We start from the raw sequence: 24580 nt of genomic DNA on the forward strand, positions 1-24580 counted from the left end.
TTCATTCATTGAACAGCGGTCACATGTTTTGGCCTTTAACTGATCTCGCAGGTCAGTGATAGTGGTATTCAGTACTTTCTGTTGCTCCGTCAACTCTTTAATTTTGGCTGTGGAGCCCGTCCGCCTTCCATCTGCCAATCGCTCTTTCCTCAAACTAGTTAGTTTCCCCTGTAGACGGAGTAGCTCTTTGTCGTGGAGCTCTTTTAGCGTCAGCCAGGTTTTTTTAAAATTGTCAGAAGACAAATCACAGACACTAACCTGCATTTTATCTCTTGCCGAAGACCTCCTACCATTTCCCTTGTCACCTCCACCCACATTCCCTGCCTGCATCTTGTTTTCTTGACTGGGACCGGGAAACGCCGGAGATAGGCCGCTGCCGACAAAATGGCGGAAGGGCTCCTGACTAGGGCTGGGCCTCGGCTGAGACTTAACTGCTTTTACAGACCTGCGAAGTGGCTTCAGGGCCCAGGGAGGGCGCGAGGGTGGCTTGAGGATGCCTCGAGGATGGACAGAAGGCCCCGGTTTGAGGGCAGAAAGGAGGCAGAAGCCTCTTTTTGGTGGGACGAGCCGGCTTGTGGGAGAATGAAGATGGCGCCTTCAAGCCTCTCTGTGACGAGGAGCCGGAAACCGCAGTGACTTATGGGGGAGCCCCAGTCCTCTGAGCTGAAAGGCACTTAAAGGCGCGCGTGGATGGGGGGAGACCGGAAGTCACTGCTCATTTTATTTTGGAAACAAATCTAATTTGACCCTATTTTAGCATCTTTATTACTGATGGTTAATATTTTGTAATTCTTGAAACTATCAATACTCGTGGTCTTGAGTAAATTGGAAATGAAGTTAAAACCCGCACACTCCTTACCCCTGTCACCCCTCCGTTTAGCCCACATTGCTTAGTGGTCCATCCCTATCTTTAGAGGCTCTGGCTGGGCTGGCAGTTACGTCATTGCTTTTGCTTACGCTTGCGCTTGCCATCCCTACTAGCTTTTTTAATTTAGAAGAGGATCTGCTGACACCGTTAGCTATATCTGAATAGGATAAAAAAAAAAGAATGGAAAGTTAAGTAGGGGCAATCTTCTCCTTTAAAAAAAAATCTCAATGAGTGGGTTTGAAGTAAAAAAGAAAAAAAAGGAACAATTCAAAAGAGAAGTATATGTGACAGATTTAAGGGACATTTAGATCTGAAATAGTTGTTCCATGGATGTGTGTGTGTGTTTTCTTGTTACCAGGACTTCAGAGTTTATAATCCAAAGGCAAAGAAAAAAAAGTTATATCTTGTCCTCTGAAGTTTAAAGTTCTAAAACTTTTTGGTTCACAGAATCCTTTGAGTAGCAGGCAAAGGTGTTTGACCCTCCTTTTGGAAAAATGCACATAAACGCACCATCTTGCTTAAAATTTTAGGAAGTTCATTAAAAACCCCAAGTCCGCTTCCCTTCTTCTGTCTTCAGGGATGATACGAAGATTGGGATAAGCCACACAAAAGAACGTTTACAAAATAAATAAAAATAATTGTTGAGGTTGAAATAATTACAGGTTAAATGATCTATTTGGAATTAATTCAGAAGAATATAGTGTGTGTATTGGACAGTGAGGTGAGATGAGATGGGACGGGAGGATATAGATGAGACAATTGGCTGTGAGTTGATGGCTGTTGAAGCTAAGTTACTGGTACTTTGGAGTTCACTATGCTATTTGCTGAAATTATTTCAAAATCTAACACTATTTATTCCATTTTCAGATACACTGTTAACTTACTGGAATAAAGTATCTCCTCAGGAGCTCATAAACATTCTCATACTTCTAGAGTAAGTTATATTAACTTATTTTCATAAGCTCCCTTTATTTGAGGCAGCTTAATTTTTATACATAATAAAATGTTACCTTTTTACTGTTTTCAACAGCTTATTTGCTAATAATGTAGGAAATGTTAAACTATTTTGATAATTGAGAGGCTGACATACAGGGTCTTCACACAGAGGTAGAAGAAAAACATGGAGATGAAATACTTGTGATATTATAGAAAGCTCTAGCTAATAATAGACCATCTTTACAGACCATCAGGAGTCTTTCTGTGATCCGGAAGACTAGAATTGGCATCAGCTGTCCTAAATCATTCATTTAGAGCAGATGCTGGCTTAATGGAGCAGCTTAAATGACTGGAATTTAGAATTTGTACTCTTATGTACAGCTGAGTAATTCTACCCACTTCAGAAATGCATATATATGTATGTATATATATATATTCTCCATTCCAAGGCACTTGGGGTAAAAATCTAGTCTTTTTCCTAGGTGAAGGTGGGAAGTTGTCCTATATTGTATGCTGAGCTATTTTTACATCATTATTGAAAGCTAAAAGAAAAAATGAAGTGTAAGAAATTTTTAAATAAATAATACACGTATATGATATTGTATGTGCATGTCTGCCAAAACACAGAGGATAATCAATGCATAAAAATTTACTAAAGTCTTTCAAAATTTTGCAGAAAATGTCAGCAAACAAAACAGCAGTTAAGATTTTTTTTAAAAATTACTCTAATTATATTGAAATATTTACTAATGAAAATATGTGATGTTGGGGATTTACTTCAAAAAAGACAGGAGATAGAGAGCAGTGGGCTTGTTCAGGGTAGAAGTTAAGGAAGAATGGCCATGAACTGGTCATTGTTGAAGCTGGTGGGTGCTGGGTATGTGGGGTCTAGTCTGGTATTCTCTCTACTTTTGTTTGAGATTTCCAATACTAGAAAGTATTTTAATGCCATTATAAGAATATAGCAATTGCACCAATTTTTAGGGCTTAAGAACCTTTTTAGGTGTTAATGACTCCACTAGAGACCTTTGCTATCATACACAAAGGATGATTTGCATTGACAGGTTTTTAAAAAATATGTCGTTAGAATTGTATATTGAAGACATGGGGCTTTTGAGAGCTGATGCAATTGTAGCAAATAAATGTAGAGATATATAATATGGCAAGTAGGTATTTGTATATTTATTTTTGTATACCAAAACATGCATTATTTTAATATGATTTTAAATAGGCCATTCTTTGTAACACATGAGTTTTCAAATGTTACTTGTTAAAATGCAAATTATGGTGATATCTTACTAACATACTATTGTTTTTCTTTCTAGAGTGTGTTTATTTCACTTTAGATATATGGGGAAAAGAAACATAGCAAGGTAATTGCCATAGCACTGCAATTTCCACTTTTTCCCTTCTCTTCCAACAGGGGGCAGTCTTAATCATGCCATGTAAAATCTAGACTATTCATTTTGAGTTAACATTAAGATATTGGTGATTTATTTAATGTGTCTCAACTCAGAGTTGAAATTAAACTAATGTGAACAGATACATTTTTAAAAGTTTTCTAAAGGGTAATGGCTAGACTGATATGCAGAGTTTCTGTTCTAATCCTAGTACAGATGCTTGTCTCTTCTGAAAGATGTGAGAAAGGGCTAGATCCAGGGGAAGGCAGGAAACCTTAAAGTGAGGCCAACTGTAAGGTCTGTACTTTTATCTACAAGCTATCAATACTCACCTCAGTTCCTAAGGTAAATAGAAATCCCCAACAGTGATTGGGACATGCATTATATATTATCTATTTCTTCTTTTTGTTGTGTAAGTCTTAGTGAAATAAATACTTAAGAAAACATTTGAGGGACCCTAAGAAAAAGATTGTTTGCTTACTTCAGTAAGATATATTTCAGGGGTAGAGTTACTCATTAAAGGAACTCAAATAGAATTCTTTTTTTAAGTTAAATCCCATGACACTTCCAAAAACTAAAGAGGCAGTTTGGATGGGGTTACTGCTGAGTCTCTGGGACATCCTAATAATTCAGGTGACGATTTCCACTGTCTTTTCCCAGCACTGGGAACTGGTTTGGAACTGACATGGTAACTATCACCATGAGTCTTAACCTCGCAGATTCTGCAGGCCCTCCCTCTCTGTTTACTAGAGCATAAACAAACACTCTTTTTCTTCCTTAGTTCCTGTACTACCTGGTTGTCATTTTTAATGGAACCTTAAAATGAAAGGAAAACAAAGAAAAATGTGCAAATTCTAGCAATTGATATGTTCGTAGAGTAAAAATTTCTGATCCAAGTTTAACTCAAGTCCAGAAACAGATTAGATAGGCACTCATTTTTGAACATCTAACTCCAGAAATTCTCCTCGCCTCATTTCAACTCTTGGAGTATCCCTCTCACTGTTTTCTCTGACTCTTGCCCTTCCTTACCTCCTGAGAAAAGACTGAATCTTATTGGAGTGTTGTCCACTTTCCTCTGATACTTTTGAGGAGGAGGGAGGTAAGAAACTCTCCCTACATTTCTTACTTATATTCTTGTAGTATAAGCTATTTCAAATAGCTTATAAGTTTCCAGTGATGCCTCATTTAAGTTAAAGTAATAGTTGGTAGAATATTGAACATTGTACAGTGTTTCTGTGGAAACCTAGTCATTTATTAGTTTTAAAAATCTAACATCGAGATATATTATTGGAGTACTCCATTTTTAATTTTAACATCTATTTTAGGGTGCATGATGCCTGGCTGTCAAAACACTTTGGAATAGACCGAAAATCACAAACCATGCCAGCTCTTCGAAACAGATCAGGAATAATGCAGGCCCGGCTTCAGCATCTTAGTAGCCTGGAAAGTTCATTTACACTTAATCACAGTAAGTGAAAATGTGTGTAGGGAACCCACTTGAAACATACATGTAATGCTATTTAACCTTAAAGAAGTATTGGTTTAAATCATAAATTCGATTGGAAATGATTTCACATACATATATTTGCATACCTCTGTCTGTTTATGTACAGTCATTTCAGCTTATGTGAATATGGAATGAAATATGCATGGACTTTTCAGCAGTTTTAGGTAATGGTGGGGTTTTTTTCTTAGTTCAGTATGGAGGAAATTAAATTTTCCTATTGAGTTATTGTTCTTATTTTACATTGGATACCCTTTATTCCTGCTTTAATGCAAATAATGGCATCTTAATATAATAAGATACATAATATTTGTTTAGAATTACTATTGTTCATTCAGTGCTATTAAGGGATTACCCATGCTGAGCTGACCGCAGAAATCAAAGAACTGTAAATACTATTTTGACAGAGGTGTGTTTCACACAGGCTGAAGTATTGACAAGTTGAATAGGACAAGGAGGAACTAGAGGGCTATATAGATGGAAGCAAGCCTCTGAAAAGCAAATATTAATACAAAGTCGAAGAGTGAGAAAACTTTCATTTCCATACAGTCCTCTGGAGGTTGCAGAAAAGGCAGCCAGCAGAACTGGCTTTGCAATAAAGACTAATATTAAAAACAAACGTCTTGAGCAGATAGATCCTGAGCTAATAGACTCAAGACCTTTTTTTAAAAAATGCAAGTCTTAACAGCTTTCAGCTTTGCTTTTATCACTTGTACAAAATATAATGAACTTACGTCCTTCAGTTGGCCCAGATGCTTTGTTTTTCTTCTTTTTTGGGGGGGGGAGTAATTAGGTTTATTTATTTAATTTTTTTAACGGAGGTACTGGGGATTGGACCCAGGACCTTGTGCATGGTAGGCACGCACTCTACCACTGAGGTATATACCCTCCCTCTGTTTTCCTTGTGCTTTAGAAACAAGTCTCATATCATTGGCATCACTGAAAACATCTGGCCATAGGGCATCACTGTGTGTAATGTAGCTGCGTTTCTATGAGTTTCTCATTTTTGCACACATAATTAGCACAGCCTAAAATGCCTTCTGTGTTATTTCTTGGTTACATCACCCCTAGTTCATCACTGAAATCTTGTCCCCAAAGAAGTGGGCATCTAATTACGTGTTGTAGAGCTGTTGATACAAAGCTGAAGTAAAAGTCAGAGGACCTGATTAACCCAGACCATATTTGATTAAGGAATAAACACAGTGAAACTCACTAGGTCTGCAGGTATTGAGAGCCGGCTTTCTTCTTGCTTGTCTCTGTCTGAGTCTTTGGGGAAGAAAATCATCCAGGACTGTTACATGAATCTCTGTGTTGGGCTGCTTTAATTTCCTTTTTTTCATCCCAGGTTCGGCAACAACGGAAGCAGACATTTTCCATCAGGCACTTCTTGAAGGCAATACTGCTACTGAAGTTTCCCTAACAGTACTAGACACCATATCGTTTTTCACCCAGTGCTTCAAGGTAAAAATGAAGAGTTAGAATTTAGTTGGTATCACTGCCAAGAAAATATTACACAAAAATTAACTAGTCAGAGGAAGCCTAGTGGAGTATAAAAGCCCCCAACGAGCAGTCAGGAAACTTGGATGGCGGAGCGAATCTGGCTCCTGTGTGACCTTGGGAGATCACCGAGACTCGCATGCCACATCCATAAAATGAGGGGATTGGACTATTTTGCTCTTAATTTCCCTTCTCTTTTATTTTCATGTTTAAGAACAGTTTTCTTTCACACTTTTTTGGGGGGGCAATTAGGTTTATTTTCATTTGTGTTTTCTTTAATGGAGGTACTGGGGATTGAACCCAGGACCTTGTGCATGCTAAGCACGTGCTCTACCACTGAGCTGTACCCTCCCCCTTCTTTCACACTTTAATGAAAATATCCAGGAATTTTTAGCCTAAATTATGATTGAATCAGTTTGTCCAAACACCCGTTATGATGAGGTGTCTTGTCAGGCTAGATGGTGTCCAGGCAGGCTGGCTGGCTGCCTTCCCTTGTCAGGTGCTTCGTGGTTTTTCTCAGCTGTTTGCCTCCCAGTACAAATCATCATTGCTAGGTTTAAAACAAAATAAGAAGAAATTAAAAGCACTTATCTTGTGGGATTGTTGAAGGAGTAAAAAGAGATAATGGATGTAAGACTGCTTTGCAAAGTAAAAACTATAATAACTATCATGTAAGGTAACACTAATGGGAGAACTCAAAAGTGAAAACTCTTGTTGGCTTTTCATCTGAGTTCTACAGATAATTTTTTTCTTTTCTTTCCCCTTCTCTAAGTAATTCAGTTAATTGCTTCAGCCCTCCAGATTTACTATGGAAACCTGGCCTGTGCTTTTCAAAGAGGCTTATAAGGGAAAACTGAATTAGATACTCATAAGAAATTGGCTGCAGCATCCCTTTATGAAGTATTAAGTTCGTTCTGGTTACAGTGCAACCCAGATACATTTTTTATTGTGCCAGTAAGTAAGAAGGACACTTGGTCTCAAGATTTGCATTGTATTCCTTCCTCCTATTCAGATTTTTATTTATTTAACAGATACATCTCTTGGTAGATGTCAGGCACTATCTTAAGTGCTTTAGAAATATTAACTCACTTTTACATTGTGGGACTGGAGGTGGAAAAGGAGAGTGACTGCAAATAGGCACCAAGGATCTTTTTGAGGTGATGGGAATGCTCTAAAATTGGGTTGTGATGGTTGCACAATGCTGTAAATTTATTAAAAGTAATTGAATCGTATACTCAAAATAGGTAGATTTTGTGTTATGTAAATTATACCTCAATAAACTTCAAAATACAAACATGAACTCACTTTGAATCCTCATACTAGCTGTGTGGTACAGATACTGTTATTTTTCCCATTTTAAAATGAGGAAACTGAGGCTCACGGGGAAGTTAACGTCACATAGGTGGTTAGTTGCAGAATTGGATTCAGATCTAGGCCAGTTACTACATGCTTGGAAGAAGACTAAGTTAAAGAGCCGGAAAGATCTAACACCATTCAGGGTTTCTAGCTGTCATTGTTACCATTAGATCTGTCACAACTTTGCATATTGTTTTGGTTTTTTGTTGTTATTTTTGGCCAAGTTGTAACCTGCTAATTAGTTTCTTGAGGAATAGAGTAGGGCTGGAAATGTTAACCAGTCATTTTTTTTTAAAAAGGTTCACAAACCAATAGATATTTCTATACAATTTGTTGTTTCTCTTATATCTCTCTTTGCAAGGAACATTTAAACAATTTACATAGTCTGTTCAATTGTGATACCTGTTATTATCTCTACTTATAGGGGGTTAATTTGTCACCAGTGGCTAAACATATCTTATACTAAACATACTTTTAAAAGCAAATTAGATACAAAACAGAAACAGACTCACAGACATCGAAAACAAATTTATGGTTACTCAAGAGGAAAAGTGGGGATAAATTGGGAGTCTGGGATTAGCAGATACAAACTACTAGATACAGAATCGATAAACAACAAGGTCCACTGGAGAGCACAGGGAACTATATCCAATAGCTTGCAATAACCTATGATGAAAAAGGATATGAAAAATAATATATATGTATAGCTGAATCACTATGCTGTACATCAGAAACGAGCGCAATGTTGCAAATCAACTATACTGCAATAAAAAAATAAAAAGTAAAAGCAAATTAGATAACAGACTTTTAAAGCAGAATTGATATTTTCCTTAATTCTTGTGTTACTTAGTTTCCTTCGGAGAAATACAAAGGCTGGTTACCTTGTATTCATTTTTAATTTACTGATTTCTTGATTGAGACGCCGTTTGGTTAGGATAATAGAAAATACTCTTCCCATACTCGTTCTGTATTTACTGGGTTATACTGGAAAAAGAACTTTTTTCATTTAAAATGATAGAATTAAGTATAGATTTAGTTTATATAGTATTTTGAGATTTCCGAGTTGAAAGATGGCACACATGTTTTTAGATTATGTTAAACTTTTAATTTTTCTGCAACTTTCAAGCAGCGGTTTCATAAACAAGTATTGGTAAAGTCTGTTCTCTCATTCTAGGGTGAGCATCATAAACTATTTCTGCAAAAAAATTTTTTATGTTTTGTAGAGCCAACTGTTGAATAATGATGGCCACAACCCGTTAATGAAAAAAGTATTTGATATCCATCTTGCTTTCCTTAAAAATGGGCAATCTGAAGTGTCACTGAAACATGTCTTTGCCTCACTGCGAGCTTTCATTAGTAAGGTAAGGAAAAAAAGCTTTGTAGCTGCTATTGGCCTTGCTTCAAGACAAGAAGGAAAGAGGAACAAGGATCACTGTGACAACTTATACAAGCCTCAGATAATGAAACCATCATACTGCCTTTGTAAATATAAATACAGAACAGCAAGACACATAACGAGGGCCTGACCATGAAGTCCCTAAAAACAACATGTGCTTTTTATTTTGTGTTGTCATTCCTTTTCTTTTTCAGTAGGCTCCTTTGAAGAGTGTCATCTTAAAATAACCAACTTTGCCAGTTTTTCTTCTCTTTTGCTTCTTTTGAAGTATTATCATGCTGAAGCTATACAAGCTGTGAATGCTCTCCTGTGTAAGCACTTTGAAAGCAGAGACCAAGTTTTATAACCCCAGGGCTTTGTATGGTATCTTGCAGATGGTAGGCACTCAATACATGTTCAGATGAATGAATCCTTCCTTTCAATACTGATTGTATCTGTGGGCTCTAAATTTTCAGGCCATTTACCTCATCTAAACTAAAACTTCAGACTAGGGTTTTAGGAATAAATATGACTGAAATGGATAGCACAGATTTATTTCTGGTCCGTTTTTAGTAGCCTTTGACCATAATAAAAAGTACCACAAACCAAGATGGAGTTAAAATTAAGGAAAGACACAGTCTAGGCCTCCACTCTGGTATGTATAACTCCAATGAGACACAGAAATTCAGTGAATTGATTTGTGTAATAGGATAGCTAAGCATGGAAAACTTTTTTGTCATCATTATTTGTATGGCAACTTATTGTGTTTAATTGATACAGAAATTAGGTGGATTTGAAGATTGATTTTTAAATTTCCATTCTTTAATACAATTTTGTGAATAAAGAAATGGAAAACTGAATTCAGTACAAGCATGTTACAAGAAACTAAGGGAAAGTGACTCAGAAATAATTCATTTAACAAACAGGTACTGGGGAGATACTTATTGGTATTAGACACTGGCTCAGGGATACAGTCTGAGAGCTTATTGTTAGTAGAGGGAAACACACACAAAGATACATACGCATTCACGCACAGCCACGAATAGCATTAGCATAAAAGAAGTCTATACAGAGAACTGAGGATGAACAGGAGAAAGGAGGGGAAACATTCTAATTTAGCGTAAGTTTCTTTGCAGCAGTGAAGTTGTGATTTAGTACGAACTCAGCAAGAGATAAGACTGAAGAGGTCATTGGGGACCAGATAATTGTGTACTCATCTTAGGAGTTAGATTTCATCTTTTAGGTACCAGGGAGCATGGAAGCAACATAATTAGATTGTTATTAAGGGAGAATTGGTGCTGGTGGGGGAGAGTAGGGGAAATCTCTTTAAAAAGTAGTACATAAGCATATTCTCTGCCCTCATGAAGTTTTTAGTCTAATAGGGTGGGAGGGGGTGACAAAAAACCAACAAGTAAATAAAATAGTAATTGTAACAACTTCTAGGAAGGAACCAAGGTGCTGAGATAGAGAATAATGATTTGTGGGAGTTGCCTTACTTTACACAGGTTTGTCACTTTTAAAATGAGACCTGAAATGTGAAAAGAGGCCCACGGTTTGCAAAACTCGAGTAAGAATATTCTAGGGAGGACACGCATACGCAAAGGCCTGAAGCTGGGATCGATCTTGAAATTCCAGGACCTGAAAGGCCCAGTTTAGCTGGAACTAGTGAATTAGGGAGATCATCAGCATACCAGTGGTAGCTGATGCCATGGGAGTGGTTTAATTTCCCCTGGAGAGTGTGTAGAGGAAGAACAATAAGAGTACCAAGAGCAGTATGTTGGAGAAAAACCACAAGGAAGGGGTAGGAAGAGGAATCTGTAGAGGAGATGAGAGGGAACAGTTACAGAAGTAGGAAGGAAGACAAGAAAGAAGGATATCATGGAAGCCAGTGGAAAAGAGTTTCAGCATTATTCTGAGGTACAGAATGGTCTAATAAGATAAGCTAGAAAGGAAGTCCATTGGAATTGGCAATTATGAGGTCATTGATGATTTTGGTCATTGCCCACTCACAGAAGTGATGTAGGTAGAAGACTTATAGTGGATTAACCACACGACAGCTATGCCCTCCCTTACACCTTTGTTTTCATACTAGAGTATCTTGCCCAACAAGATTTGGTTTAATCTGGAGAAACTATTGATGAGATTTCTCAATTGCCAATCAGAAAACAATCATTAAATGTTCATTATCTGCATAGCATTGCATTTGGTGTTGAGGTGGTAAAAAGAAGTTAGATTCCTGTATAATATGGGTTTAAATTCAATATTTCTGAGAAGTCATTTAGAAAGAGTGGCCCTCTAGCTTCACACTCCCAGAAAAACATCCATTGTGGACCCTGAAGCAGCTTCTACGTGCTTGTCTAGACACGTAAGCGTAGGAGATTGTAATAAGCCGATCTTATAGTTTATCTTCCACAAAGCAGAATACGTTCTCAAAGTAGCAGCCACTTGCCTGTTTTGAAGATTAAATAGTCACTTGTATGTTCTTTTTCTATGCCCAAATGTATTTTAAACACCAGCATTTATGAGTAAGGGATGCACAGGTTTATGTTTGTGTGTGTACACTTCATCGATACCCCATTTTATTAAAAGATTAACCTTATTTGCTGAATGGATTCCTGCTGTAATTTTCTCAGCATTTGGAAGTTCATAACATAAGGAACTGTTTAAATATAAAGCAAAAAAGTAATGCAGATTGTCCTTCCGATTCTTAAGGCCCAAATTGAGACGTGTTAATTATTCATCATTTCAGTCAGTCGTTAATCCAATACATATTACCGAGAAACTACTTACCTTCTTTTCCAGACCTCCATGAGCTCTTATTGGATCTGTAGCAGTTTTAGTCAGTACCTGACATTTTTGTAGAGGCTTGTATAGTGACTGGAATTGTTCTGTCATTGCTACACGCTAGTCTTTATGTTTGTAACTAGTTTGGGTTCTCTAGAGCAGAGCCCTAGTCTTATGTTAATTTTGTATCCTCAGAGCACCCAGCATAGTTTTAGTTGAGAATAGAGTAGGCACTTGATAGTTGATTGATTTTTATGATTGGGTTTTCAGATCCTTGTTTATGATTTCCCTGTTCCTTAGTTTCCCTCAGCCTTTTTCAAAGGAAGGGTAAACATGTGTGCTGCATTTTGCTATGAGGTTTTAAAGTGCTGCACATCGAAGATTAGCTCCACCAGGAATGAAGCATCTGCACTTTTGTATCTTCTGATGAGAAACAACTTTGAGTATACCAAAAGGAAAACCTTTTTGAGGACACATCTGCAGGTCAGTGTGAAACCAAAACTCCTCTGCTTTCTTCTATTCAATCTTTAGCCTCTACCTCAAGATCTTGAGCTGTCCAATCCAATACAACAGCTCTTAGCCACATGTGGCCATTTAGCACTAGAAATGCGGCTAGTCTGAATCCAGATGTGCTGTAAATATAGAATACACATTGGCTTTTGAAGGTTAAGTACAAAAAAAGTAAAATATCTCAATTGTTTTGTATTGACTGTATGTTGAAATGATATTTTGGATATATTGGGTTAAATAAAATGTATGAAAATTCACCTATGTCTTTTTACTTTTTAATGTGGCTACTGGGCAATTTAAAATTACATATGTGGTTCACATGATATTTCTATTGGACAGCATTGCCCTGGACATAGGTGTTAAGAGCATAGATTCAGATTCCAGGACTATTACACGCGGTGTGACCTTAGCAAGTGACTTCCTTAGTCTCTCAGTGCCTCAGTTGCTTCATATGTAAAATAATGGTAAATACCCACTTCATAGGGTTGTTGTGAGGATTAAATGAGATGATTAAGTGACAAACAAAACACTTGTTTTTTCATGTTCCAGCATGCCCTGTTAGTAACAAAAAAAAAAATGAGAGAAGTCTCAAGGCTTTAGTGGAAAACATGGACTTTAGAATCAGACCTACCTGGGCTTAAATCATAGCTCAGCTGCTTACTGTGTGACCCTAGGCAAGTTACTCAATCCGTCTTAACTATTTACGTCATCTGTAAAATGAGGCCAAGTATGTTTCAGCTTGCAGGGTTATCACGAAGGTTAAAAATAAAGTATGTGTAGTGCCAGGAACAAAATGCCTAGCACGTAATTGACACTTGGTATGTGGTAGTTGCTATTCAGTGTCTCCATATTTTTTTGCTTATTTGATGGAACAGCTCTGAACTAAACTACAGTTGGGACTTCTTGGCTCAGTAGCCCTCTTCGTAATATGGGAAATCCTTGGTCATATTTCTATGTTCACTGCCGTGGTCTGTCCTATTGGGTTATAAATGGGGAAACAGCCATAAGCAGCTTTTCAGAAATGTCATCAGTAATGTGAAACTCTGATAGAAGTATATTCTTCCTAGAAAAATCTTCTGTATAGTTACTTTTGGATACTAGGGCCAGCATTATATGTTAGGGCTTTTAATATTTGCTTTTATGTGAGGTGTCACTTGACTACAACCTTCCCCCAAACCATTCCTTCAGTTAGTGTGCTAGTCTGTCTGAAATTCCCCATTAGGGTCCATTCTTCTAGATTAAAACATCAGTTCTCCCAAGTCCTTTATTCAAATATAAATGCATTAATACATGTGCAGACTTAGAGCCATGGTTAAGTACTAGTATTAAGATTATGATCTCTTTAATGCTCATAACAGCTCTATAAAGCAGATAATGTTATCACCCTCATATTGCAAATGAGAAAAGTGAGGCACAGGACAGTTAAATAACTTTCCCAAAGCCAGTGAATAGTTGATAAAGTCAAGATTTGAATCTAGGGCAGTTTGACTCAAGAGCATGCACTCCTAGTTCCTATGGTATCTTGTCTCAGGATCAGGGGTAAAGCTTCCAGCCATTAACAACTTAGCGTGAATTATTCAGGCATTCATCTAAGGGAGCCGGAGAGATTACAAAACACCATCAAAGGCCATTACATATACTGATATCTAAACTAAATAGGCCCTAGTCAGAAACAAAGAAGGGAGCTGAGGCGCTGGAGTTGGAAGTCCAGCACGCTGAAAATGGACTAGTGAAAAGGACTGAGATACCATCAAAAAATCTCATTTATTCCCAACTTTGCCATAGCTACGACCCAGCAAGCATACTGAAAGTAGAGACCTGATCACCCTTGTTTCAGTTCACTATTAAAATGGTTTTAGACCTAGCTGTGCCAAAAGCTTTGAAAAGTTTTTCACATCTAATCAAGAAAAGTGCCAGTAAAATTTGAAATTGGAAACCTCGGAAGTTGCTCTTTCAGTAGAGAATTAAAACCCCTCATGTATGAAGAAAATACATTATGATGGAGCTAGGTAGAACCCTTAAAAGAAGCAGTTTAGATGAGTGCCTATGGCTTTAAACAATGATGCAAATGAGCAGCCTTTGTTCAAAAGACATTTGAAAAACAGTGTTTGCTTCTTCCCACAGATAATCATTGCTGTAAGCCAACTGATAGCTGACGTAGCACTAAGTGGAGGATCAAGATTTCAGGAGTCTTTATTCATTATCAATAACTTCGCAAATAGTGACAGACCTATGAAGGTATGTTCTCACTTCAAGTAATAAATCAGAACCTCCTTTACTGTCAGGGAAGTTTACACTCCTTAGAGTTCATGGGATTCACAGCGTTTATCTAGTATGGCGTCTATAGAATGTGAACTTCATGAGTCAAGGCTTTGTCTTGTCCACTGCGGTACCTCGAGCACCTAGAACACTGCCTGCTACACAGCAGATACTCAATTTTAGTTGAAGGGATGGATGGATGACTGTACTGTGTATATACATAGTTGTTACTGATAGGATCTGAATTTTCTTCTGGGCTTGATTTTTAAACTTGCTCCGAAAAGAAATGAGTCCTTTCGTAACAGTTGTTACCATTTCATGAGACTGTTTAATTAAGCATTGAGTTGGAAATTTCACAAAATCTCACTTGCCAGCAGATGAGGAATGGCCCAGTGGCACAGAAGGGATTCATTATTTGATGATTTTCTGAGTTTCAAGAATCGTCTGTTAACTGATTGGGGCTTGCCAGAGATACTTATTGGCAAACCCAAGTCTAAGGCTGTGGTTCTTAGGCACCAGCTGGCTGAGGCTAAGCCCAAGACCCTGACCACCAGTCCTCTTTCCCACCTATATGCTTAAAACCTATAACATTGTAAAAATTCATTTGTTGTTTTGTTGCATGGAGAGCAGGTTCTGATCTTCAGTGACGCATGTGTACAAGGGAAGAAGAATCCTTTGCTGATAGAAAACTTTTCCTCCCAGAGGAATCATCCCCATTCTTGGGAAAGGTCATCTTTCAGCATAATTTGACAAGTTGTGTAAAATCTGGAAAAAAAGCTCACAGTCACAGCATACTTGATGCTTGGGACGTGTCAAATCTATGTACCAAAAAATATTCCCATAGGAATGTTGCTTAGACTGAAAAAAACACTGAGTAGTGCCAGCGTTCTCAGGCTGGGAAAGTTTGCTTTTCAGCCAGTTATTCTGGTTCCTCAGGAGATCGGTATATGCTCCAGCTAATCCCATGAGCACAGAAACAACTCTTGTCATTTAGGACCTTTTACTCACACCCTAAGTGTTTATTTTACCAGTTTTTACCATCCTTAATTCCATGTTATATAAAAGCTGGATTAGCAACTTTTTCAAAGTAAATGGGGTCTGTTTTAGCCCTCCTTGATAGGAAATCTTCATGACTCATTTTCGGTTTTTGGTTTTTTTTTTTGGTCCAACTATTTTATTATTATTTTATTTTATTTCTTTTTATTTTGAGGAGGAGGTAATTAGGTTTATTTATTTTATTGGAGGTACTGGGGATTGAACACAGGATCTCATGCATGCCAAGCACACACTCTACTGCTGAGCTATACCTGCCTCCTTTTCATGACTCATTTCTGAAATGACTTAATTGTATTCTGGTAGGGCAGTCATTACCAGTAAACCCTATTACAACAAGGTATGCCTTTCCCCCAGTAAATGGAATCTCTATTAATATATAAGAAGGGACTTCATGTATATAATTCGTTTTTAAAGAGATCTTTAAAGAAGGCACTTAGAAATGATTTTCTCCACATTTGGTTACATTCACATTGAAAAGCTCCCTAACCTCTGTACCTGTCCCTTACTCATCTTTTTTTTTTTTAAGTTTTTAATGGAGGTACTAGGGATTGAACCCAGGACCTTGTGCATGCTAAGCACACGCTCTACCACTGAGCTGTACCCTCCTCCACTGTCCCTTACTCATCTTTGAATCCTACAAATAATTGTGATTACTCTAGTTAATAGGGAGTGATAGGACTTTTTAAATAGTGCCCAGGATAAAGAGGAAACGAACTTCATGTTTTTGTGGACAAAAACTACACTGAGAGAGGTCAATGATCTCTTTAAACTCTTCAGAGCATTCTGTGATTCATAAATTTTTACTTGCATAATTGGGAATTTTTGCAGTATGGTTTTCACCTTAGTGTATGTGGTAGTCAGTAGGTGGGACAGGTATGCTTGTCAGTATGGAAGGGTGACTCAGATCACTAGCTCTGGAGCCAAACACCTGGAGTGTAAATCCTGTCTCTATCACTTATAACTGCGATACCTTGGCCAAGCTGTGTGCCTCAGTTTTCCCACTGGTGAAATGAATTATGATAGTACTTAATTCATAAGGTTGTTGTAAAATTTAAAACATGTAAAGCACCTAGGCCACTACCTGCTGCATAGTAAGCTGTCAGTTTTTAGTTGTTGTTGTAACTAAAATTATACTATAATAGCAAATTCAAATTACCCTCATGGCTGTAGATGTCACAATAGTGGAGCTGGGGTCCAAAGTCAGTCAGTCTGGCTTCTGAGTCCATGCTCTTATGTATTATGAATATACTGCCATCAAGTTCAGTGCCCTTGAAGCCTGAGCTAGTTGGATATTTTTAAAAGAACTACTTTAAAACTCTTTAGGCATACCAAGAACCAAGAACCAAATTGACCAATAACTGTAACAAGGGGTAAAAGTTGTATGTTATTCTTAGGATTAGATGTTGAGGCTTAGAGCATATCAGTAGTACTGATAAACATGTCTTTTTTTGTTTATTTTGAAATTAGGCAACTGCTTTTCCCACAGAAGTCAAAGACTTGACCAAGAGAATCCGTACCGTTCTTATGGCCACTGCTCAGATGAAGGAGCATGAGAAAGACCCTGAAATGCTGATTGATCTCCAGTATAGCTTGGCCAAGTCCTATGCAAGCACCCCAGAGCTCAGGAAGACCTGGCTTGATAGCATGGCCAAGATTCATATAAAAAATGGAGATTTCTCAGAGGTGACTTCTTAAGGCTTTGTTCTAAACACAGCCCTGCAAACCCCTGGAGCACAGTCTGACGGTTCTTTATTTGTCATCCTTTTTCAGGCCGCAATGTGTTATGTCCATGTGGCAGCTTTGGTTGCAGAGTTTCTTCATCGAAAAAGTAAGATATTTCTGTTCTTAGAGATAGGGAGAACTTCAGTTAGCACGAGAGTTTTTATCTTTGTAGCCTGCAACTATGAATATGATAAGATTGAACTCTGAAAAATATGTTCACCTTTAGCCTCATTCAGTGTTAAACAGAAATTTTTATAAAAGAAAACTGGATTGTTCCTCTGCCTTCTGCTTTCATTAAGAGTACAAGAATAAGTTAAATGATACAGGGCCAGACCTGATGCCCAATGTTTATTTTCCAAGACTGTCTCCCTGGAAAACTGCCACAAATTAAATTCTTCTCAGGGCGTGTGAGAAGCTCTGGATAATATAGATCACTTATTTTCCCCTCATCTGCCTCAGCGTCACCAGCAACTGCCCACAGATTAAATCTCTACAGCCACTTTAGTGCAATAATATCTTGGTATTAAAAAGGGAGGTGGCATATCAGCAAGATGGCGTCCTCCTTTGTATACCCGCCTCCACAACAATCTGGCATCCAACCACAGACAAAAGTGCCTTTGTCAGGGCTGTGGGATCCAGCACCCTATGCCAAGGGACCTGGGAGGAGTTTTGCTCACCTATGTATTGGGTATTAGGCAGACAGATCTCAGTCGTGTCTGTGGACCCTGCAGTGACCTATTAGATGGCTCCAGCCCCTCTCAGCTGCAGTCTGGAGCCTCTGGAGAACACTGTCTTAGATAATCACCCACAGACGAGTGAGCCTTGAGGGAAGTCCAGAAGTCCAGTGGAGAAGTTCCAGCATATTGTTGGAGCAAAAATAATACAAGTTTGAATGCATTGGAGAGGGTAAGAGGAACAGTGTGATTTTACTCATGTTGCCCCTTCTCCAAGGTGACAGAGCTCAGTGACAAGAGAGGGCCTTCTTGCCCGTGATTTCTTCTGCAGGGAAAAGGGAGCATGTGAGTGGGTACCTGGCCTTCCTAGCAGTACAGGATGCTGCCAAAGAAGCCCATTTCTTTCTTGCCCCATCCAGAGTACTGAGTTGTGAACTGAATGACTAAGAGGGGACAGGAAGAGGATGGGAGAGCAGCACATAGGACTTTTAGAGGGCATTAAAGGAACATAGATCCTACTAACCATATCACAGATTGCATCAAAAATCCTACCAACAAGCCACTAGAGATACTTAGCCTGTGGATCCCTACAACTGGCCCATGGGCACCCCCAGTGTTCCATGTGCCTCAGCCATATTCCTACTCCCTCATCCTGTTGCTGGATCTCTGGTCTTTTGAAATTATCCAGCCAGAGGAGAAAAAAGAAAAATGGAAAAAGGTCAAGAATATCTGCATGATCTAAGGGATACTATAAGCAGACACCTTAGAGGCCTGGAGAGCATTGGGTGATACTTTTGAAGTGCTGAAAGGAAAAAAAAACCTGCCAACCGAGAATGCTCCATCCAGCAAAGCTGTCCTTCAGAAATGGACAGATGAAGACTTTCCCAGAAAACAGAAGCTGAAGCAGTTCTTCACCATTAGATCTGTCATACAAAAAATGCTGGAAGAAGTTCTTCAAGCTGAAATGAAAGGATGCTAGTTGGTAACATGAAAACATATGAAATGGATCCATATGAAAGGATAAAGCTACAGCACACATACTCAATGGAATATTATTCAGCTACAGGAATGAAGGAAATCCTGCCATTGTGTCAACATAGGGCATTGAGGGCATTATGCTAAGTGAAATAAGTCAGACAGAGAAAGACAAATATTGTGTGATCTCATTTATATGTGGAATCTTAAAAAGCCAAACTTGTAGAAACAGAATAGAATGGTGGGGGCCAGTGGGTAGGGAAATGGAGTGACTTTGGTCAAAGGGTACAAACTTCCACTTATAAGATGGGTAAGTTCTGGAGATCTAATGTACAGTGCAGTGATTATTGTGAATAATTCTGTGTTGTATACTTGAAAGTTGGTAAGAGAGTATATCTTAAATGTTCTTACTCCCTGCCAAAATGGTAATTGTGTGTGGTGATTAACACTACCCTGTTAATCATTTCACAATATGTATATGTATCAAATCAACAAATACACCTTAAACTTACACAGTGTTAGATATCTGTGTCTTAATAGAGCTGAGGCTGGTTGTGGGAGTGGAGACAAAAGAGTCATGGTCGTAAAGGGCTCAGGATCCAGCAAGTCCAATTGAGGAATCTGCCTGAAAGCTTCCTTTCCAAAATTAATATTGTTAACTGTGGTAACAACTACTTAAATAATAAAACAGTTGAGTTAGGTTTAAAAATTGATTGGCAAAGGACATTGCAAGGAAATCTTCCACTGGCTCTCATAATGGTCAAGCTGTTTCCTTGCAGGCAATCAAATGAGTTAAGATGAGGGCTAAATGAAACCATCTTGTAGGAGTCACATCACTGTGGTTTTGGCTGTGAGAACCATGTTTTGTTTTGTTTTTTAATTCCAGAATTCCTACAGTTAACTATATATCTTTCTTCCCAAACATGGTATGACTAAAATGTAGATTCATTTTATTTATATTTTACATTTGATACTTTCTGTTTGATGCTAAAATTCTTTAGAGCAATCCAAGTTTCTGAAATTGGTATACTCTGGTATTCTCCTTTTAGTGCATATGTGGTTTTAAAATGGAGAATGAGATTAATTATGAAAAAAGGCCCTGTTAGAGGTTTTTACTGTATCACTGGTATGCCTGTGAAATTACTGTAAAAATAAATATTGAAATTGCACACTTGCAGTTCCAATAAACTAACAAATATGAGAACCCTAAACATGATACTAAATAAAGTTTTAGGTGTATCTCTCAGATAAATCAGGTTAATATTACCTCATCTTTTTAATTAGTACAAATCTGAAATAAGAGTTTTATATCTACTAACTATAAACTTATACCCTTTAGATATTGAAAATAGTTAAATATATTAAAATATTTCCTTAGGATTTTTTCACAAGTGCAACGACCTTAAAACTTAAGCAAAAATGAAGAATTACTTATTCCATTTTCAGTCCTTAAGCTTTTGAAATATAACTATAGGGCTGTACAAAATAGCAACTAAAACATATAAATATTGCTGTGGGTTTTTTTGGACATTAGCTTGAGACAGCTAGCTTGAACACCAAACAGTGTGACATGATTCAACAAGTGGAAACAGTGCTTTTAACTAATCATTTAAATATTTCATACTACCTTCAAGGTTTTTCTTTTAGAATTTATTCTTCATAGAAATTAAAGAGCCCTTCCCTGAGTAGGAAAAAAAATGATGTTTTGCATTTTCAACAAAAAATAATGTTAAATTTAGGAGTTTACATATTTATTTATAGGTGCCATCTATTTTTATGCCTGGAAAATTCTACTCGCTTAAACTAGAAAATCTTATTCTAAGATGATGGCAGTAGTGAAATCCTCAGGGTTTTTTCCCCCTTAGCTTCAATCATTCCAGTAATCCAAAACACGTTTTGTTAATTAGCTGATTGACCTGAGAGTCATACCAAGGAAGATCACTAATTTACAACACAGGTTAAAAACTTAATCTGTTAACCTGTCATCCAGTCTGAGAAATCCAGACCTAGATAAGACCTGGATATTCACAGAGTAAATAAACGTACATTTGAGTGTAGAACTGAAAAAAAGTTGTATTTACACTTAAAACAAACTTATTTGACAAAAAGAATTGAGCAATTATAAAGCCTTTTGTTTTCTATCAAGTGCCCTTTGCAGTGACGACAAAATCTCTGGCATATCAACTGCCAAAATTTCTTCTGTTTTCTCAAAGTCCTATGCCGTTTCTCTTGAAGTCACTATAAAGCTTTTTCTTTTCATCAAGATGGAATGAAGTGCTACAGCTGACACATTGGAGGCAGATGTTCTCCTGTTTAGAGTTTTTAAGAAAAGAAAAAAAGTTTGTCCCATTGGGTGGTTGCCTAAGTAAGCAGGGGTGACCACAGAACACCAGTGAGGGACCATTTCTAGATCCTTTTTTTCATGTTTCAAGCACTGAACTGAAAGGGGGAGGGGAAGGAGGGGTGCAGTTCTCCCTGCCCCACACCCCCAGCCTCAGACTTCTTTAAGGCAGCCAGAGCACCTGCTCTTTGTACCAGAGACCTTAAGGATGATCATTCTCCTCCTTTTCCCTAAGTTACCTCGAAGTGGCGATACTAAGTGTTAGTTACTCCTACCCTAAACATATATGATAAAAAAAACAGATCTAAATTTCCTTACTTCTGTTTTGTCTGAGAACCTCAAAATGTTCTAGATCTCATTCTCTGGAGACTAGACTTATGTACCTCTCTCTCTTCTCGTCCCGAGAGAGTACACAACTGTTTTCCCCCGGGGAAGACCAGAGTCAAGTCTCTGCATTCTTCCACCACCACACAGCATCCGAGGTTCAGCAAAGCTTCGGGCCTGTAGGGTTCCTCCATCATCCCAAAAGGAATTTCCTTTCCCATAGAGTCTGTTCTTTTCATGCCTTATAGGGTAATGTTGTTCCCTTTCCCAAGCCTTTGTACCCAGCATCTGATAGCTTAAGTTCTGCAAAGCTTTTTATTCTCCAACTCCTTCCCAATCACAGCTTTTTCCCTTTTTGCCCTCCTCTTTAGGCTCTTACCTGCTAGCCCTCTTCTGACTAGCAGACTTACCTTACCAAGGCTTGGGCTGCTTTCCCATCCTTCAAACTCCTCCTTACTCTTTTCATGGGATAAGTTGTGTTCAAGGTAGTGGTCTCTACTTAGACAGTTTGCATCTTGCTTCCCCTAGGACAGCCATCAGGAATACAGAAGTTATAGCTATGAAGGGCAAAGTCAGGAATCTGGGTCACATACCAGAAAAATTCAAAGCAGACTCTCCAAGACCACCTTATGGCATACTACACATACTACACGGGGCTACGGGAGAGCCCTCACACACAGGCCGCCCTCTGTTGGGATATATACACTGACCACTTCTAGATTCAGCAGCTTGTTTCATCTGAAAATCTTCCTAAGACTAAAGAGAATCGGAATTTTCCCCAAGCATTTTAAAGACCCTAACAAACGAGTCCTCTTATGGATAGTTTGGTGGGTGTTGATAACTTAAGCAAACAAGGGGATATATATAGGCTTCTCTAGGGAGAGAGAGAGGTCATCAGGTATAGGAATCAAGGTAATATACTTAACAAGAATAGTGGACTCTGAAGCTGAAAATCCACAACAGTAGTCTTTCCAGCAGATAATGCAGACAACAAAGTCCAAAAGTAGGTGTTGACTTGTTTGTTTCTGAGAAGAACCGTAACTTACCATCCTTCTACTTAAGATACACACGAGAAGACTCTTTCAAGATGCTTTAGCCTCATCGAATCTCAGGCAGAGGAATGTGCCCCTTTTTGTGCTCCTCAAAATTGTAGCATTCTAGAAAAACCCTAGATTGGGGAATCACTTAAAATACTAATATCCTTGGAATAGGCAGGATTTTTTCCCCAGTCACGGACCTAGCTGCCTGAGGCCTTCAGAGATTGACCCTTTTCCTTGTTAAAGACTAGATTATTTCTTCACTCAAGTTTTGGGGCCCTCTTCCGTACTGCCTGGCTCTGGACTTCATAGAGGTAATCAAGTGGGATGTTTTCTCCTAACTTTCAAAAAGTTCTCCCAGTGCACAACTGCTCAGAGTGGGCCATGGACCAGCTGCCAGACTGTTTATTCCTGGTCCACAACAAGATAAGGAGTATTAACCTGAATGTAAATCAGCTGTGTCACTGAGCATGCTGGTTAGTTCAGCTGATTTTTGTTTCATAGAAAGACTTCGTTGAAGAAGGAAATGAAATGATTTACATTCTGGTGCAGTTCCTTATCTTGTGGTCCATTACTTTGAATAGAACTCTCCTAGAATTCTATTATAGACCATTTTAGGCATGCTTATCTTCAGAAATGAAATGTGTTGTGTGCTATCTTACCGTCTCTTAAAACCTAATTTCTTTGAACAAAAATGGCTCTAAAGTCTATTGCATCAAAATAAATCTCATTTTCATTTCTCCCTTTTCTTCCTTAACAGAAATCCACTGACTACTGCCCCCTGTGTTTCTCCATTTTTGAAAAAGTACTTCAGAATAACCCCCATCTTGCCTTACCAGAATTCCATCTCTCTCATAGAAGAGTGATGCTTACTTGATAACTCATGTTCTGTCAAGCATCTTACGAGAAAATGTATGTCTAGTTAGCTTTCATTTAGACAAGAAGAGATGGCAAAATCCAAGCCATAATACATGACCCTTTCCATCAGAATTCTGAGAAATCTCCTCATTATGAGGTCTGGCTTTCTTAAACCTTCCCTCTTCCTTCCCCAACCTCTAACACCAGGAAGCTTACCGAATATTTAGTTGTGAGTATGTCGTCATTTCTAAGCATCACTATTAGGTTGTAGATTGCAAAAGTTGTTTGTTCCCTTGTGACCAGTCATTTCCCGCTAACTAGCAGATTCTGTTATAAAGAGGTTGAATTGTCCTTAACTCTAAAATGACAGCCCACTTAGATAGGGGTAAAGGCAACCACAGGAGAAGTGTTTGGACATGTTCCCCTGTTCAGAATCTGTGGGGCAACCACGTGGCCTTCTATACCCAGACTCTCGCTTGACAGTAACAATTTGGTCCACAATCCTACAGCAGCTGTTCTCAGCTTGAGCTCACTTCCTATTTCCCAAGGGTTCAGCTGCAGAATCACTTACTATACCAGCTGCTAGCAGTTGTTTTATTTTATCTTGAGAAAACTAGTTTATTTATTGGTAGCTTTGTTTGGTAATAATAAGTCAGTGAACACTTGTTATTTTCCAGGTTTGTTCTAAACACTTTACATTTCATTTAATTCTTATAAGGTAGCTATCATCTTTGTTTAACAGATGATGAAACTTTTTACAGTCCTAGAGAGATAAACATGTCTAAAATCACACAATTAGTGATAGAGCTGTGCCTGTCTGACTCCAGAAGCTCTGGTTCTTCCATTCTATTTCTCCAAAGATGCTTCATCCCTGCCATCTCTTTTATATCCTCCCTCTCTTTACAAGTCCTAGGCTAGGCCAACAACCTACTTTCTTTTCCAATTCTCCAGTGAAATGAGGAGCTAGAGATGGTTAGGGAAGCTCTTTCATTGGTTACCTGAAAAGTACATGCCCTCTTTGTTTAGGTGACAGGCTATAAACGCACACAAGATCGAAGTGTAACTACCTTAATACCAACTTTTAGATTGCACTAGGAAAACACT

General features: G+C 38.2%; 1 protein-coding gene across 3 annotated transcripts in view; it reads left to right on the top strand.

Annotated features, from left to right (window-relative positions):
• The window catches only part of DOCK11 (dedicator of cytokinesis 11), a 129863-nt gene that overhangs the window by 77228 nt on the left and 28055 nt on the right, over nt 1-24580 (top strand). For all 3 annotated transcript variants that reach the window (XM_032475843.1, XM_032475845.1, XM_032475846.1), the window contains 9 exons: nt 1736-1802; nt 3130-3177; nt 4530-4672; nt 6054-6169; nt 8785-8922; nt 12021-12203; nt 14355-14468; nt 17013-17228; nt 17316-17373. In XM_032475843.1, the coding sequence (XP_032331734.1) occupies nt 1736-1802; nt 3130-3177; nt 4530-4672; nt 6054-6169; nt 8785-8922; nt 12021-12203; nt 14355-14468; nt 17013-17228; nt 17316-17373 (1083 nt within the window). The remainder of the gene's footprint in view (nt 1-1735; nt 1803-3129; nt 3178-4529; nt 4673-6053; nt 6170-8784; nt 8923-12020; nt 12204-14354; nt 14469-17012; nt 17229-17315; nt 17374-24580) is intronic.

This window comes from Camelus ferus, chromosome X, assembly GCF_009834535.1.
Source record: "Camelus ferus isolate YT-003-E chromosome X, BCGSAC_Cfer_1.0, whole genome shotgun sequence".
Lineage (NCBI taxonomy): Eukaryota > Metazoa > Chordata > Mammalia > Artiodactyla > Camelidae > Camelus > Camelus ferus.